The 17,251-nt window shown below is 40.4% G+C and overlaps 1 protein-coding gene across 3 annotated transcripts; it reads left to right on the top strand.

Moving 5' to 3' along the window:
- The first annotated feature begins 605 nt into the window (after positions 1–605).
- On the top strand, positions 606–15,481 carry clspn (claspin). 3 transcript variants are annotated; one of them, XM_085396121.1, is made up of 24 exons: positions 606–852; positions 1,596–1,713; positions 2,686–3,095; positions 3,881–4,024; positions 4,290–4,346; positions 4,426–4,498; positions 4,961–5,063; positions 5,225–5,820; positions 6,309–6,497; positions 6,694–6,857; positions 6,942–7,144; positions 7,265–7,317; positions 7,433–7,626; positions 7,928–8,459; positions 8,581–8,614; positions 8,809–8,905; positions 9,014–9,165; positions 9,684–9,845; positions 9,965–10,086; positions 10,480–10,610; positions 10,825–10,951; positions 11,768–11,847; positions 12,187–12,345; positions 14,849–15,481. In XM_085396121.1, the coding sequence occupies exons 1-24, from the start codon at positions 829–831 to the stop codon at positions 14,972–14,974; spliced, it is 4,050 nt and encodes a 1,349-aa protein (XP_085252247.1). In that variant the 5' UTR covers positions 606–828; the 3' UTR covers positions 14,975–15,481. The 3 variants fall into 3 exon arrangements, with proteins under 3 accessions (XP_085252247.1, XP_085252248.1, XP_085252246.1); XM_085396122.1 differs by lacking the exon at positions 606–852 and having other exon boundaries at positions 1,569–1,713; positions 8,812–8,905; XM_085396120.1 differs by lacking the exon at positions 606–852 and having other exon boundaries at positions 1,569–1,713.
- Positions 15,482–17,251: the final 1,770 nt, after the last annotated feature.

The following is a 17,251-nucleotide window of genomic DNA, read 5'->3' as shown; positions in this document are numbered from 1 at the left end:
CAAAAGACACAAATGTATTAAGCTGCAAAAACCTGGAAAAAATACTAGTTAACAGAAGTCAAGGTTATGCAACTAATTTTGAGAAACAGACAACTCTTGGATTGGATTAATTAGTATCAACAAAGCGCCGACTTTAACACTTGATTGGGGATAGTGGGTTTGTAAGTAGAATTGCACAGAAAAATCTGTGTAGATGGACAAAAATGTGGAGAAATTTAATGGTTTTGAAATGTCTGGGTAGTAGGTCTTTAAAGAACAAATAAGCGATAAATGATTAAATAAAGATATCACTCCATTATGCAATGCCATTTTCCTTGCAACGGGACAATGGAATAGTTGCAAAACGGTGCATTTTCAATAACTGTGCTTTATGATTAATTACCATTACAATAAGTGTTAAAGTTGTTCTGATATTTGGAATTTTTTCCTTTTTGTTTCTTCTCCAGCAACAACCCCCACCCGCCGGAGAGGTCCCGGGGATTAAGCAAACGCTTTTGCATTGCAGCGTAGTCAAATTAGGCGGGACAGCTGCGCCAAACAGACCAATAGGAAATCGAGAACACTGTGATTGACGTTCCGGTGACGAAAAACTGTGGGCCAGCTGTCACGGCGCGCGAAACATCAAAATTTCTATTCGGTGTGTATGGAACAGGCGGGAGGAAGATAACTTTTCCGGCTAAACGCTAACTAAATGTCAATTAAAATACAGAAGCACCACTGGTCGCTTTGACTTGTCCACGTTTTTCTGTGGCTAACACGAGAGTACGAGGTACCGTCTGAGCCTGTTTATTTTGCAAAAAAAGAACGTAAACTAGCCAGCGGACAAAGATGAGCTTGCTTTCTCAACAACAGGTCAGGCAATGCTTTGGTTTGTCAGTGATTATCTTGAACATCTGCCTAACCTTTCTAGACTTGCATATATCGCTCTGTTTGATTGGGTCGTTTTTGTTTGGTGGAGATTGGCAAGATCGAAAGAAATATGCTAACTGCACATTTCGTTAGCCACCTAGCTTCCTGGCTAGGTTAGGTTTAGCTCAGCTCTTTTGGATAGTGATAACTGGCCTGGGCCTTTAAAGCGTGTCAATTTGACATTTTAATTTTAAATCCTTTTGTTAAAGTAAGACCTAGGTGACGGACAGCCTTATCTGTTGCCTGAATGGTGATAATTAGAAACGTCGAAAGGCAGACATGCTGCTCATTGTTTGGTTTACTTCAAGGCGCCAGTCCTGTCAACGAACAAGCGTTTCGCTGCTCAAAGTGACAAAAGTGACACCCATCCTCTGTGTAAACACCCTCTCCTCTGTGTTTTTGTCAAATGCAGAAACATGCTATCCTGGGGTACTTTTTTTTTTAAATTAGCTATGCAGCAATTTGGGTTGCCCTCCATTTGAAACGAATTCCTAGTGTTACTAGATTTAACAAAAGCAGTCCCACACTACATGGATCTCAATCAAGTAGCCTAAACTGAACTTCTACCCTTGCCTTAGATGAACTGTTTTTCAGTTGATACTTAACCTCAAGTTTTTTTCCACTAAATACCTTTTACTCCCCCCATGCAGCAACAATTCATGTGTATTGTCTGCTACTGTATGCAGGCTGAGGCACTCCCAGTTGTGGCCCAGACTGCAACAGAGAGTGATTCAGACAGCGGGGTGGGCTCACCAGCAGAGGAGATGGCTACAGACACCTCTAACAAAAGAGAAGGTCGTTCAGGTAAAGCAGCATAACAATGAGCCACTCTGGCTGTGTAAATGAGGTATGCATTTATGCAACTGCCTGTGACACCAGAGTAGGCAGAGAAACACTAGTTATCATAATGAGCCAGTCTGACCAAAGAATCAAAGCTGCAGTGCTTTAGAAAATATACATTCAAAGGTTATAAATGAAAGCAAACCAGTATCTAAAAGATGTCCAGTTTCCAAAGGACCAAATTTATTTGAAAAATAATAAAGACAAAGAGTAACGTATCAGTCCAAGGGAAATTCTGTAGGAAATAGTATAAATACTTTAATAATGAAGTATTTCACTCTCCCTGGACTCATATTTGTTTTTCTTCAGAAGGGTTTATATCAAGGTGTTCTGTATATAATTGTCCTGCATATAAGAACTCTTGGTGCTCACTGAAGATGTTTTTTCTCTTCCATCAAAGAAATTTCATCAGGGCTGTGAGCCAAACCACTCTCTGAGGACATATGTTGTTTTTGACTTCTGCTTTTTCTCCTGCCTTGAAGCTCCATTTCCCCCTTTTTTATTTTGTGACCAATATGTCCACTCTCCCACTTTAACCACATTAAGTTTGCTTTACCTGTCTCTTAACTTTGTCTCCAAACTACTCAACTTGCAGCTTATCTGTTTAGTCACTCCCAGAGGCCTGTTTCATGTTGAAAATCTCTTATTTAAATTACAAAAAGACATTACCGGTACATTTTTAAAAATACCTTTTATGTTTTGGTCTTCCTTTTTTATTTTTATTTCATTTATTTATTTATTTTGGTTAAACAAAAATATGCATTAGAATAAAATTCTACTTGAATTTATTTTTCTCACTGTTTAGTGCAAACTCGAGTATTTTGTTTCATTACACATTGATATGAGCTGGGATTACCACTCTACCATTTTCTACCATTTTCATTCTACTCTATTCTAATTTTCTAAATTGGTTGGTTTTGCTGTCTTATTTATCAGATTCTGATGACGACGAAGACATCACGGTGCACAGAAAGCCTCACCGTAATGCCATTAGAGACAGTGACAGCGAGGAAGAGGCGGCAGCTGCAGATAGCAGCGTACACATGGCAGAAGCACTAGTCTTATCTGCTTCCAGTGGAGAGGAAATGGAGACTAAGAAGGAAAAGGGACGACAGAAGTGCAAGAGAATAAGCCGAGCTCCTGTTGATAGCGAGGACAGTGAGCCTGAGGAGGAGAAAAGTGGAAAAATGGAGGAGGAAGAGGGGAAAGTGGTGAAGAGGAAAGTGAAATCCACAAAAGAAGTGAAGGAAAGAGAGAAGAGCAGGAGACATCATGAGAAAAAGGAAAAGCGCAGCAAAGCGGTGGAAAAGCTGAAGAAGAAGGAGAGGTTCTCTGAAAGGGATGAGGTGAGTTCTTTAGTGTCTGAACTCTTTTTGGCTGGTGTTTGATACATCAAGGGTTCTCACACACATGGGCAATAATCCGTCCTGTGGACTGTCTCAGCCCGGTCTATAACATATTATTAAAAATAATAAAATCAATAAAAGGTAGAATTATGTTTTTGAACCGCAAAGTGAATGATTGTCAGCAAAGTGGACTACGCTTACATAGGTGAAGAAAGATTTTATGTCAAGTACGTTACATGTTAAAAGTTATATACCATTTAAGTAGATTTTTTTAATGTAATCATGTGGCCTTTCGATCACTTTATTTAAGTCAGTGTGACCAGAAAAAAGACAAAGATGGCGCACTCACAAATCCTCAAATGATTGTGTTAAATGTGTTGTCAAAATTAGTTTTTCAAACATTATTTTATCTCAAAATTGGAAACCTTTGACATTTAAAAAAAATGTATTTATTTTTTTTATGTCCCAGTCAGATGATGCTTTTCAGTGCATGTCCAACTACTAGGCCAAGTAAACAGATCTGCTTCTGGAAGAACTTTGTTGTCAGGAAGAAAGGGGGGAAAAACACTTCCTACCACATCAGTGTGATGGTCAAACTACTGTTGTGGAAGCATTTGTGTTTTGGTTCCCCGAGCACTATAATAAGGTTTAAACTGCAGATCAAACTGAACAAAGTTTTAAAATTTAGATCTTGTGTGTTGTGCAAAATGTTGAAGCCATAAAAACAGCATACAATTTGGGTAATGTGTGTGCAACTAAAATCAGCTTTACTCCCATTTCCTCAGGAAATGCCTCATCCTGGGACCCTGAATGACAGTGGATGTCCGCTCGGTGACACAGAACTTTTTGACAATGGTCTGGATGATGAGGAAGAAGAGTCTCTGGATGCGATCCGTGCTGCGGTCAAGCAAAAGATGAAAAAACATAAGGTGCAAAAACATCAAGTAGTTTAAAAGAGGGGCTCTCCACCCATTTTCCATCACTATAAAAGATAAACATTTGGAATTGGTATCATTTATGTTTGGCCTTTGACTTATTTCCTTAAGAAAAATTAAAACAGCTGTTGAATTTATGTCAGTGACTTGAGATAAATTTAAATCCTTCAATTTTATTGTAACACTTTGATTTAATGTTGTGGTGAGAATAGTTGGACCATGTTGGGCATTGTGTCCTTTTGTTTCTATGTTACTACAGGATCCCCTCTCCAATGAGGAGGAGGATGAAGAGGTGCCAGAGAAGCCCCAGCGTGCGGTATGCAAAATCAGAAAATAAATAAATAATTACTTTAAATTGTAAGCAGTTTGTCATTGCCACTATGTGACTCTTTCAGGAGAGAAAGGCTGCACGTGCCAGCAAAGAGGCGATGAAGCAGCTCCACAGTGAGTCTCAGAGGCTGATCAGAGGTCAGTTGATAAGACACGTTTATTTAACCCATAAAGTTTTATTGTGGGTAATAATTTGAATAGAGGATGGTATTCTAGTTTTCTTTCCATACTTGCAAACATTTCTGGTTTTTCTGGTTTTCCCGTACTTTAAAATCTTCTCATGGTGCCCATCTTGCTGTTTCTCCTGTGTATTTACACTGCAGTGCAGACTTTATTATAAATAACTGAAGTAGATGCATCTTTAAGGTTTTAGTTTATTCTAAACCTTAATTGCTAATTTCATTTAAAGAAAATGGAATGAATTTCACCATCTGATGTTGACTTTGGTAAAGGTGGATAATTTTTCACTTATTCAAGCCACTAGAATCAATAACAAGTGAAACATTGTAAATATTTTCTGTGGAGATTATTGCATAGATGTTGACAGGTGTAATTTAATGACTTATCTGCTACTAAAACTGCATTCTTCTGCCTTTTTAGAGTCTTCTCTTGGCCTGCCCTACCACATCCCCGAGCCAAAGACCATCGACCAGTTCTTTAAGAAGAGAGCAAGGCCAGAGGGTCCTGTCATGGCATTGTTGAAGTAAATACTAACATGACATTTAACACATTTCAGGTCAGACACAAGTCATGTAAGGATGGCCGCTGGACCTGCTCATTTCACACAAGTGCAGATTTAAGTAACTGTACTTTGATTCTGTCAAAGTAAAATCTTTACATTTATAAAACTCTTTCTGCTTTTAGATCTGCAAAGTACTCAGAAATGATGTTGGAGACACCGTCAGCTCCTCCACCTTCTGTAAACCCACCCAGCAAACTGCCATCCACTGAGCAGGACTGTAACTCTTCTTTGGATATGTCGCCCAATCAAATCCAGCCTTTACTTCAGCCAGCAGCAACCTCATCCCCGCAAAAGCAGAACCTCAACCAGGCCGGAGAAACTTCGGTTACCTCGGATCCTGAGCAGGAGTCAGGCCCAATGCTTTACCTCTCTGAGAGTCTGCAGGACTCGGTCACAGCTGATGCTGAAGACAAGCCTGCATCTGACTCAGGAGAGGAAACCTCAGCTGCTCCTTTACCACAAAATCCAACTGCAGCAACATCTGACTCTGAAACCCTGCAGAAAGAGACTGTATCTAGGGCTGTGGTTGATCCTGCAGCTCCTCAGTGTTTGAGTGCTGATTCAGCTACAACAGAGCCCTCGGTACAGCAGCCTACCAAACCGAAGAAAGACAAATTGACCAGACTAAAGGAGTTGGGACTGGATCCGCCTCCTATTGCAAAATTGTGTCCAGATGATGGAGCTTTTGTACAGCTCGACCCTCCACAGCTTAATCCTGGTGAGTCACAAATATTTCCCAATCTCAGCAAGAAGACATGGAGAATCAAGCCTTTTGATCCTTTGCCATGGTCACTGTGATAAATTAGGTGATTTGACTTCAAAATGTGCATAATCTCATGGGGGAAAGAAGTACTAGCAGGCAACTTTTCCCAGGAAAAATATGTGCACGATGTTACTTCATTTCATCTAGCTACACTGGCAACATCCTTCCTCTTTGTTTTTATCATGTTTATTGTTCTGAGCAGCAGAAATCTGAACACATGGCTGAGCGCTCTATGGTTTGGGAAGGCAGAAAACAATTAGAACATACTGTCCTTCTCTCAGGACCTCATAACATGTCCCAGATGCAGTTTTAAATCCTTTGAAACATGATGTGAGATCAAACGAAGTGTTGTGCACTACAAAATTTTTGTCCTCATCAAAAGCAAGGCCCGATGTCTTCTGTGCCAAAGAAAACCTCTCTTACCTCTCCTCTTCTTCAACTAGGTGTGGAGGCTCTGAAGGAGCGTTATCTGCGTCACATTATTGCACCCACACGACCCCAAGGGGAGCGCACTTTGCAGCTTGACATCATCCGTAAGGACAGCACCCCATCTGGCCAGGAGGAGCTGCACACGGAGTCTCTCACTGTGACTGTCAAAGAAGGAGCAGAGGAGCCTGTGACCACTAAACCAGGTCTGGATATGTAGAAGAGATAGAAATTATACAATTTTAAATTGTTTAGCATTTCTGTGAGTGTCATCATTTCACTTTAGATTATATAATTGATTGAATATAAGTAGTTATGATGGGCTTACGTTTACAATCATTAACCACAACTACACGTGGATCAGCTGGAAATGATATGACTCCCTTGCTCATCTCTGTGTAGGAGAGAAGCTGCTGACTCTGAAGCAGCGCCTGCAGCTCGCCATGGCCCAACGGAGAAAAGAGGAGAGGGTGCGCAAGGCCGAGCTGAATCGCCTAGACAACGAAGACTGTGGGGAGGATGAAGAGGAGGAGGAAGACATGACGGATGAGTCAGAGGAGGAAGAAGTACGTGGATGATTTTGTTACGCTGCACAAATTTTTGCTTTTACCCTCTTTGCACTTGCATCAAGCTGTTCTTCTGTTCCTCAGGGTGTCGATGACTTATTGGGAGGTGGTGATGGTGAAGAAGACGATGTGAAGGACAATGAAGATGAAGAGGAAGAAGGCAGCATGGCTCAGAGTATGAGGAGCCCTTCTCCAGTGGCACTGATCGGACCCTCGCCAACTCCCGACCTCATTAACACAGATGGCACTCTCATGCTGTTCCCTGGAAACTCTTCCTCGCGCACCAGGTATGTTTGCAGTTTTGTAGAAGCACTTTTAAAGTCTCTTATATTTGGCTGCAAGATGTCACCTGCAGCAGCTTGTTTAATGGATAAAATTAAAAATATTTTTGGTTTTTCTTTTTTTAGTGATGGTGTAAGAAGGTCTGGGCCTTCTGGACATGACAGTGGCAGTAAGATGGGTGGGTAAAGTGGAAGAGCTCCATTTAGTTTGACCGTATTTCCTCTTTTTTTTGTTTTGTTATTGAGAGAAATTGAAAGTACACTCTTTTCCTCTCCTCTCCCGCTCGTCTCCAGAAGAGGATGACTCCCTGTCCCTGGTGAAGGACAACAGCCACAACAGCAGCTTTGAGCTCCCAGGGTCCATGATTACATCATACCAACCAGTGAATAACCAGCGTGGCACAGGACGAAGTGTCCTCAACTCGTCCATTTTCCGCTCCCCTTCACCGTGCCTCTTCAGGCCGAGCTTCCTCGGCTCCGCCTCAAAGGTGAGAAGAAATGTTTTTCATTCACTCTAATTATTGCAGCATCAGACAGATTTCACGAGGGGTTTGAATTTGGGCCAAACATGCCCTTGGTTACATACATGCATATGTAGTTAAGTCCAAAAAAATTGACGAATCAATAAGGCTCAGAGAAAATCCACGAATAAGACTGTATCTGCAAATAACCAAGAGCTCATCTGCAAGTGCATTTTATACAAATAGAATAAAAGAAAATAGAAACCAAACTACACATTCAACATTAGAATGAGTACTTATATTTTACTTTTAAAAAATTCTCTTTCAGAGTTCAGGCAAGCTCTCCGAGCGTTCTCTTTGCCTCCCTGTTGAAGACTCCCAAGACCTGTACGCACCTTCTTCTCCCAGTGCAGATTCAGGCCCCCTGGATGGAGCTGCTTCTGGTCCTGGTCTAGCAGGTGACTCTCAGGGTCGTTTTTCGCTTGAAGATGATGCTCAGTCCCAGTTACTTGACGCAGATGGTTTTCTAAATGTGGGGCCGCGCCCCGGTGCACCCACCTCTCACAAGAGGCAGCTGATCTTGGGCAGCCTGGATGAAAATGCAATGGATGCACACATGGGGGAGTTGTTGGGGTTGTGTTCAGGTGGTTTTGGATCAGGGAAGAGCAACTCCATAGGGGGAGAGGGCGTTGGAGCAACACAGGAGGATGAGCTGCTTGGGCTGTGCTCAGGAGCGTTTCCACCGACACAAGCTGAAGGGGAGCATACAAAGAAAAGGAAAGAGGGAGAAGACGATGAAGACTCTGAAAATACTATGGATCAGCTGCTGGGTCTATGTTCAGGCAAATTTTCGAGTCCAGGTAAGAGTGGTGTGCATTTCTGCTTTTTTATAAATGACATTGCATCATTGCAATTTTTTTTGTCACTTCCTCTACAGCTCATGTTTTTACACAATCCTTTTTCATTTGCTGCCAAATTTAGGTTCTACTCACACAGCTTCACCATCACAAGACAGGTACGGTACAAATATCGTCAGTATCATTTTCTGGTTTTGTTAATAATCTCTAAAGTTTGATTAGTTTCCGTGATCCTTTAAGCTGCTCCTCTCCCTCATTACCCCCAAACTGCTTTGATTAGAGGATTATAGGAATAATAACTGAAATATTTACTTGCAATGTAAGATTTTCACTTTGATTTTACACTATTAAGTAGAAAGAAGTTAGAGGCTAGAGAGCAGCAGGAGGAGGAGGAGGAAGAAGAGGAGGACTGCGAGTTCCGGCTCCTATCAGATGTTGAGAGTGAGCAGGTAAACAAAGAAACAAACAAAAAACACTTCAAGTGCTTTGGATTTTTTTTTTGGGTTAAATATATAATGCAATTACTAAAGTATTAAAAATGTCTTGTGGGTGTAAAGGACGACAACGAAGATGATGATGGTAATGATGAAGAGGAGGAGGAAAATGATGAGGAAGATGAAGCAGATGCCAGCGAAGAGGAAAACAATGAGGTGGAAGAGGAGGAACTGGAGGGTGTGTTCGCGCCACGGGCGAAAAAAAAGAAGAAAATGTAAGTGAAAGTGCTTTCATGCAACGTGATCGATGGAAAGTGGCAGAGTGTTGTGGCCAAATCCTGCTGTGGGAAGATTTTTGGTGGCAGTAAAATACGTCTGTATTTGGATGTAATCCAGCAAACATGATGCTTTGTTGAATAAAGCAGCCCTTCTTATAAATAAGTACAGAATTGAATAATACTTTTCATTGTGGCCTAACTAAATGTCTGTGCAAAATTGATCTGAGCAGCAGGCCTTTTTATGCAGTTTAGAGACCAACAGATAAATGTGTTGGATGTTGTTTCTGGCTTTGAAAGTTGTTTAAACTTCACTGACTGATGGAAAAGAGTGCTTTTTTTTTTTTTTTAAGTTAATGCAAAGATTCTCACTTAAAAACTATTAGATTTTATTTTTGCCATTTGAATTAGGTCATTGGCCGCTAACCATCAATTTGCAAACTGTAGAAATGCTTAATTTTCACTGCTAATCCACACCTGCAACACAGCTTGAATGGTTTCTTGGATCTCCTTGGCAGGCGACTGACCGACTATGTGGACTCGGAGGCCGAGCTGTCTGGTAGTGATCTAGGCAGCGATGATGAGGACGGCGACAGAGGGAGCGAGTATGAGGAAGAGGAGCTTCTGGAAGACCTTCCCTCTGACGAAGAGCTGCAAAACCAAGTCAACAAGATCCACATGTGAGCAAAGACTAATTGATTTATAAGATGTCTTTTGTGTGAAGTACATCAAGCTGGAGATGAACCTGTGGCACAAAAACGATGTAAAAGTTGTTAAAATGCGTCTCTTGTTCTTACAGGAAGCAGATTTTGGATGATGACAAGCGTCGCCTGAGGCTGTATCAGGAGCGCTACCTGGCTGATGGAGACTTGCACTCTGACGGTCCTGGACGAGCGCGTCGCTTCCGATGGAAGAACATTGGTGAGTTTACAGGATGAACGATTAGATGCCTGGATTACCAAATACCGATAATGAGTGTTGGTAGGACTCAATTGGAGTAACCGCAGTAATAAAATGCACAAATCTAAATGAATAAAAACATTATTAGCTATTTGTTTCAGGTTTTATAAGAATTTAGCAGCATTATCTGTATTCAGTTAATTGCAACTTTAATACTGTCAGGACAAAATATTTTTTTAGCATCTAGCACAAGACAGTGGACGCAATATAGAAGAAAAGATAAAGTAAAAGATAACTAAATTACTTATTTTAATCAAAGCATCCTAAATATGACAAGTGATGATTTCTTCTGATTATTGGGTCTAACTGTACACATTTGTCATTGAGAGATTTTAATTGTAATTTTTGGTCCAGATGATGGTTTCAGCATGGAGAGAACTGGAGCCGAGGGCGAGGAAGACTGGGAGAAAGAGGATGATGTGGACCAGGCTGAGGTCCAAAGACGGATAGAGAGACTGGAGAGAGAGCAGTGGCTCAGGGAACAGGTGGGTTTTATGGTTTGCAGTTTTTTTGCACACACACATGAAGGAGGTGGCACTAATGGAAAAATATACATTTGAAGAAAAAAAAGTGTGATGGTTTTCGCCAAGTTCTGTTAAAAGGATTTCTTAGAAATGGGCTGTGTGCGCCTTGTGAATTGGCCTCCTCTGTGAGGGCTGCTGCTGTTTTGTGTTCATTCTTTTGTCACTCTTCTCACAGTCTGAACAGAAAGCCAAAAAAGGAGAGGATTTGGAATTGGATCCAGATGATGAGAAGATTGGAGAGGAAGACAGTCAATTCATGAAACTTGCCAAAAAACTGACTGCCAAGACTCTGCAAAGAAAAGGTTAGTTTGATAAAAGTCCCCATGAATAGAATCCCATCTACTTAAAAACACCCAGAGGAGCTTTTGTCCAGCAGTTATTGGCACAACTGTCTTGCATAGCAGGAAAAATAAAAGATTAAAAAAGAAAAATATGTGAATTAATTAATGGTAGTAGTTAAGACACACAGTCAAACTGTAGAATAAAGCCAAACAACAAGAAGCCAATCTGAGGACTTTAGGACCTATGAAGAATACAGAGGGTTTAAATCATAAAGTCAAGAAAGGTTTTAAAGTTGGTATTTTAAACTATTTCAAAAAGGATAATTTAATGACCCCCAAGATTAGTGTAGTTTTTCAGTTTGTTGCTGAATTGTTAATAGAAAATATAAGAAACATACATTTTCATCTACTCAGTGTTGAAAGTTGGGAGTACAGTTGGATAGATGGGTAGATTCAGATAATGTGCTACATGGCTGTAGTAACGACGGCACTAAAAACACCAACATGTGTCCCAGCAAACAAAACTTGACCATTCGCAGAAACAGCTACAGAAATTCACGTTCTGTAAAAGAAAAAAAAGGAATGTAATCAGTAGCTAGATCTTTTATTTATTTAACTGGCTGCTTCGTATCGTCACAAAACAAAGTTCTACATTGAGATATGAATCATATTTAAAGGGTGTTTGAACTGTTTGCACTTAAAAGTATGAAGTTTTTCTGTACTTAATTCAACATGAAAACACTTAAGGAATTCATATGCAACACATGCACAACCACGTCATTCTTGTTAAATAAACTGGTGCTTTACTTAAGCTAACTGTGTAACTGTTTAAACCAGAGCCGCCTGTGGCACCACAACCAGAGAAGAAGACAGCAGCAGCTCTCAATCCCTTCCAGAGGCCCTCTCAGCCTTTACAGGTAATTCAAACACCCTGTGAATAACTTTTCTTTCTTTTAATTTTTTTTAAAAGTCTAAATAATACCTGCTTTTTGTTGTCTGTGTAACAATGTACAAAGAATTCAACATTAATCACGGCGTGAACAGTGTTGGAGTCTGCCCCACTCTGTCACTGCTTTCTTCTCTTCTCCATGCTGTCCTATAAAGAAAAGGCTAAATGGCAAAAAGATGTTTAGTTATTGCTTTTTACTAAATAAAACAAATATTTTAAACTGTCACACAGTGGGTGTTTGCAAGACTTCATCATGTGTTCGTCCATAATCTGCACAAGGCCGGTCTAAGATCTGTGTTTCTCCCAGGTGAGGAGAGGTTCTCTCCTGAGTCAGCCTCAGTCCGTCCTCCAGAAGCTGGCTTCCATCTCAGAGGGAAATCCTCTGGCCCCCAGAAACAGCCGTGGATTCCTCTTCCAAACACTCTCTCCTGAGAAGGTTAACTCATCAGAGGCTCCACAGAAACAGGTGAGTCAGAATTATGATGCTAAAAAAAACCCCAACTATTAATAAAACCCATTTCATGAGTACACGTGACAGAAGTTCAGCAGAATGTTCAAAGAGTACTTCATTTTACACTCCCAAACACTCAGCCCCACTCTTCATGTACACTGAATAGGCTCAGTTGTGTTATGTAAGTTAATATGGCTGCAGTTTTACTGCTGTAGTTATTTTTAGTCATTTATTTTTTTTTAAATAATCATGGATCAGTCATGAATAAAATTTTCTGTAAAATTCCCCCAAAACTGTTAAAATGAGAATCTGTAGCCTGCGGTGAAGCCTTCAAACTGCTTGTCTTGTTTGATTTTTAATCAGGTTTAAACAAAACCGGAGAGGTCAGTACATGAATAAAAATAACTGTTTAAATAGTTGAAAATTCAGGTTGAACCAAGGTTATACTTGTAAATTAGCAGAACTAGAGCTGAACTCAAAATCTCACTTAACAAAAGGAACTAATTTTTAAATGGATAAAAAAAAGCAAAATGTAAAGCACTTATTCAGATTAAGTATAAAAGTGCATGTCTCCACTATATGCACTGTTATGAAGTGTTGCTGCAAAAACAATGAAACTCTGGGAACCAGTCCTGTCCTGTGTGACCATTTAATGAGCATATGTCCTACTGATGAATATTCTGCCTGACGTCAAGGATCAGTGGCCCACAGCAGCAGCATGCAATGACCCTCACTGCTAATTTGTAAAACAATAGTCCAGCATTCCTGCAGGCCCCTCTGGCTTCAATCGGTTCAGTCTTAAAATGCAAAATAAGGCTTGAATTGCTCTTTGCAATGATTAAGTACTTAAATCAACCCTTAAACTGCCTTTAAAAATAAAACAAATGAAACACAGAAGACACTTTTTCTTGCATTGTGAAATCTTGTTAATAACCATGAAAGTCACATGACCTCCAATCGATGTCTTTTTCATGAGACATTAGTGACTCCCGAGGAAAAATGTTGTAAATGTACTAAGTGGAAACTGGAAAAACAGTCGATTAACCTCTCCAAAAGTTGATTCTGTTCATCTGGACGTAGCGTTTTGTGGGAGAAACGTTTCGTCACTCATCCAAGTGACTTCTTCAGCCTCAGCTGACTGCAGGTTTCCCCAATCTTATAAACAGTACATTTGCATAATGACTGAAACCAGCCCACTGAGGAAATAATAGGCTGGGAGGTCAGTTCCTTGATCTTAACTCTATCAAGATTAAGGAACTGACTCAATAGTTGAACAGAATCAACTTTTGGAGATTTACTTACCTGGATGATATAGCATGCATCAAGAAGTCGATTAACCTCTTTAAACCACTTTAACTCACAGGCTGATTAATGTAACATACAACTAATTATAACAATAACAAAGGTGGTTTTAAAAAAAATTAGTATTAAATTTAACTGACATCGTGCATTTCAATTTCCAGAGTCCAGAAAACTTTATATTCAGTTTGGGAACTGCAGGGTTTAGATCTCACCCTGGGTCAACACAACTGAATCAAATGATTAGTTCATTACCAGTCCTCTGGAGAACTTCAACACATGTTGAGGAGCTAATTTAGCCATTTATATCAGCTGTGTTGGGTCAAGGATCTAAAATCTGCATGACACCCCACCTTGATTTGACAAAAATCTCTACAATTTCCTGTAAATTCTGACCATTTGATAAGCAGAGATGTCTGTTACAGTTGAAGCCACCATGAATAAAAATATGGTCAAATTCAGGGGGAATGTTTACTCAGCCTTTAGAAGCTTTGGGGAGGCCACCAAAGGTTTAGATGGATGGACAGGAAATTGTATTGCAGCAGGAATCACATCACTGTGGAGGAATTTTGTCCCACTCTTCTTTGCAAGATTGTTTTAATTCAAGAAATCGGGAAAGGCAGCAAATGCGTTATTACCTCAAGGAGTTCAAAAGATTTCACAATAAGTGCGACTGGTCTAAAGTCGTTGGCGCCTGAAAGTCTAGGGGAACTTTAGAAGAGGAACAATTATGGACACATTTCAAATAATTCTTATTGTGTGATGGTTTAAAAAAAAATCTAGAAATTTCAGTTTTTAAAAAAGATACTTTTGTCTTCTTTTAATAGTCACACAACAGCAAACTTTCCCATCTCCTAACAAGCACAGGTGGCCTTAGAAATCAGGCTGCTCTCCTTAAAGTGTCATTTCCCAACTCTGTCTGCTTGTCTCTTTAGTGAGGTCTCGCTATTCTAAAATAAATGCAGAAACGAAATGTTTTCCACAGAGCTCGGGGCTTCTCTTAAGTATGAGAGTCATGTGAATGTGCTGGGTGAAGTCATGGTATCTGGTGTATTCTCAATATTGGACACTATGTGGCGGCAAAGCCCACATTTCTAACAGTAGATTAAAGGCTGACTTTTACACTGTCAGTCCCAGTGCACATGCAGTCACTAGCCGGTATATTGTTTTATTTTGTACGGCAGTTTTGTAAAAAGACAAACTGATGTTTGTTCCTCAGACGATGAAGAAGAGGGGGCAGATGGGGGCAGCGAATCCAGCAGCAAAGAGGGTCTGCAGAGAGAACAAACCTGCAGGACAGACCAAAGGGTCTCAGAGGAGCATCTTCAACTTCCTGGACCACTGATGATGCAGCGCACTAACTGAATGAAGATGAAAAGCTGGCTGGGAGTCCAAGTTTTTCTCCCAGCTGCTACAGAGGCAGTGAGGAGGCAGAACTGACCTTTAACTTTCAGTGTTTCACTTCACAATAAGACTGAGAAAAACGAAGCTAGTGGCAAAACTCTGGGTGGTTTCAGGATTATGAGACGTCTCCCTACCTGTGCCCATTTTGTGGTTGAGCATAAATCACCAGCAAAACACACCACTGAAGATCCTGCTACTCTTTTACTCGATGACTTGCACACTTAATCTTCCCTTGTTCAGCTCGTGTGTTCAAATATTTAATCCGTTACGCCACTAGCGACATTCATCTGATATGACTTGACCTAATTTGGACCACATGATTGAGGTCTATCTAGAAATGTTTTATCATGTACATATGGTTTTTCTTTTTAAGAAGTAGGGAATTTATTTGTGTGATGTTTTAAATGTATTTGTTTTACAGTGTAAATAAAATATTTTAAGACATAAATCTGATTCTTTTCTTGTCTCGTTAGACCAGATTCTTGTTTTCAGTATGTTTTGAACGTCCTAAGAAGATTAAAGGAATTGCAAAGATGTGCATGTTAGGTTACTTGATTTATCTAAACAGAAATCAATGCATGGCCCTATGATAGACTGCCCACTTGTCCAGATTGTACCCCACATCTTGCTCTACAACAGCTTGGATAGACTCCAAAATTGGAGGAGCTGATTCTGATCTGCGGGGGCCAAACCTTGGTAAATTTCTTGGAGAAGCCCCTCCAGTGTGCTAATATCAGTGCCAACAACTTTGGACCAATCGGCTTCATTGTAGCATGCTGTTTCCAGCTTTTTAAATGTATCTATGTAGTGGAAATCAGTTCTCCTTGGATATTGACACTGTCTGAGATATGTGCTCCGAATTTCAGAATTTGGGAGGCCTTTTTTTTTTTTTTTTTAGTCTTGTGCTACATAAAGTTGTTAGTAGGACTTGTCTGGGTTTAAATATTTACAAAAATGTTTCATGATTTTTTTTTTAAAATGTGTCCATGCACAGCATCAGTTGTCTAAAAACAGCAGCTAATTTATCATCTCGCAAGAGTACTGGCCGGAGATGCGTAAGACGCAGGGTGGGTGATAAAGGCTCTCTTCTACTTTATAAAACATTTACTTACAACACTGAATTCCTTACACAATAAACCCATGATTTTGGCAGCAAATATGATTGCCCTTCCTCGAATGTTCAAATCCATTTAAGCTGAACATTGAACTAAAAGGTGGAACACACTGTCAGTCATATCTATCTGTGACAGATTTCCAGTCTTTCAAGGACTCTTTTTGACTCTTCTTTTCACTTTTTCCTCCTATTTTAAAGCATAATTGCAATTTGGAGACTAATGATTTGGTAAGTGGCTAATAATAGGCTGGCATTAAAGGGATGGTCTTCTAACGAGCCCTTTCATGTCTCTCCATCTCATTAGTAGCCACGGTGATTAGCAGGAGGTCCTGGGGTTAGGATCGGTCGCAGGAGGCCCCATTACACATCATTAGGGGCCAACGCCAGGAGGGTCTGGAATGAGCCCCGCCTGCAAAGAGCTGCTGTATACCTGCAGGCAGGCTGGCTTAATCCTGGTGTTGTTATGGCAGAGAAGGCATCTTTTCTCTTTTTTTAGCTTTTGTCAAAACATTAATGGTAAGTTTGAATGTTAAAATGTAAAGGGCAGAGAATCACTGGATATATTTTCAGCAGTGAGCAGCATCCATCATCATTTCCGTGTCATTTATATGCAATTAACTGACATAAAGACTTGACTCCAAGTCCTGAGGCCCGATGAGCGGGGGTCAAGAAATCAATTTTAATTAGAATTTAATAGGAATAATGTCTGCAAGTCCTTTCTTCTTTTGCATCAACACCATAGCCTCCTCTCCAAACTGAATTTCACAACTTTGTTTAACCCCCGAGAGGGAATTACGAGGTCAGCGCAGTGAAGCCAACCCCCCCCCCCTCTCCACCCTGAACTCCACATTCACTCTACACTTGAAAGAGGAGGAAGGTTACATGTTTTGGCATGGAGGCCCAGCTTCTAAATATCTAGAGGACATGGATCTGGCGTTATTCAGATTATGAGGAGGAGAAAGGGCAGAGGGTGGAATAATTGAAGAGAAACATGAGCTGTAGCACCCAAGGGTTTGTGTGCTTGTGTCAGCACTGTACGTGTATATGTGCGTACTCGTATTTAAAGTAAAAGTGTATAATTAGAGTGCAAAGCGACCTCTGTGC

The sequence above is a fragment of the Rhamphochromis longiceps genome, linkage group LG22 (genome assembly GCF_057381845.1).
Source record: "Rhamphochromis longiceps isolate RC_006_pf linkage group LG22, R_longiceps_female_GT1.1, whole genome shotgun sequence".
NCBI lineage: Eukaryota > Metazoa > Chordata > Actinopteri > Cichliformes > Cichlidae > Rhamphochromis > Rhamphochromis longiceps.
This window is presented reverse-complemented; position numbering and strand designations above follow the sequence as displayed.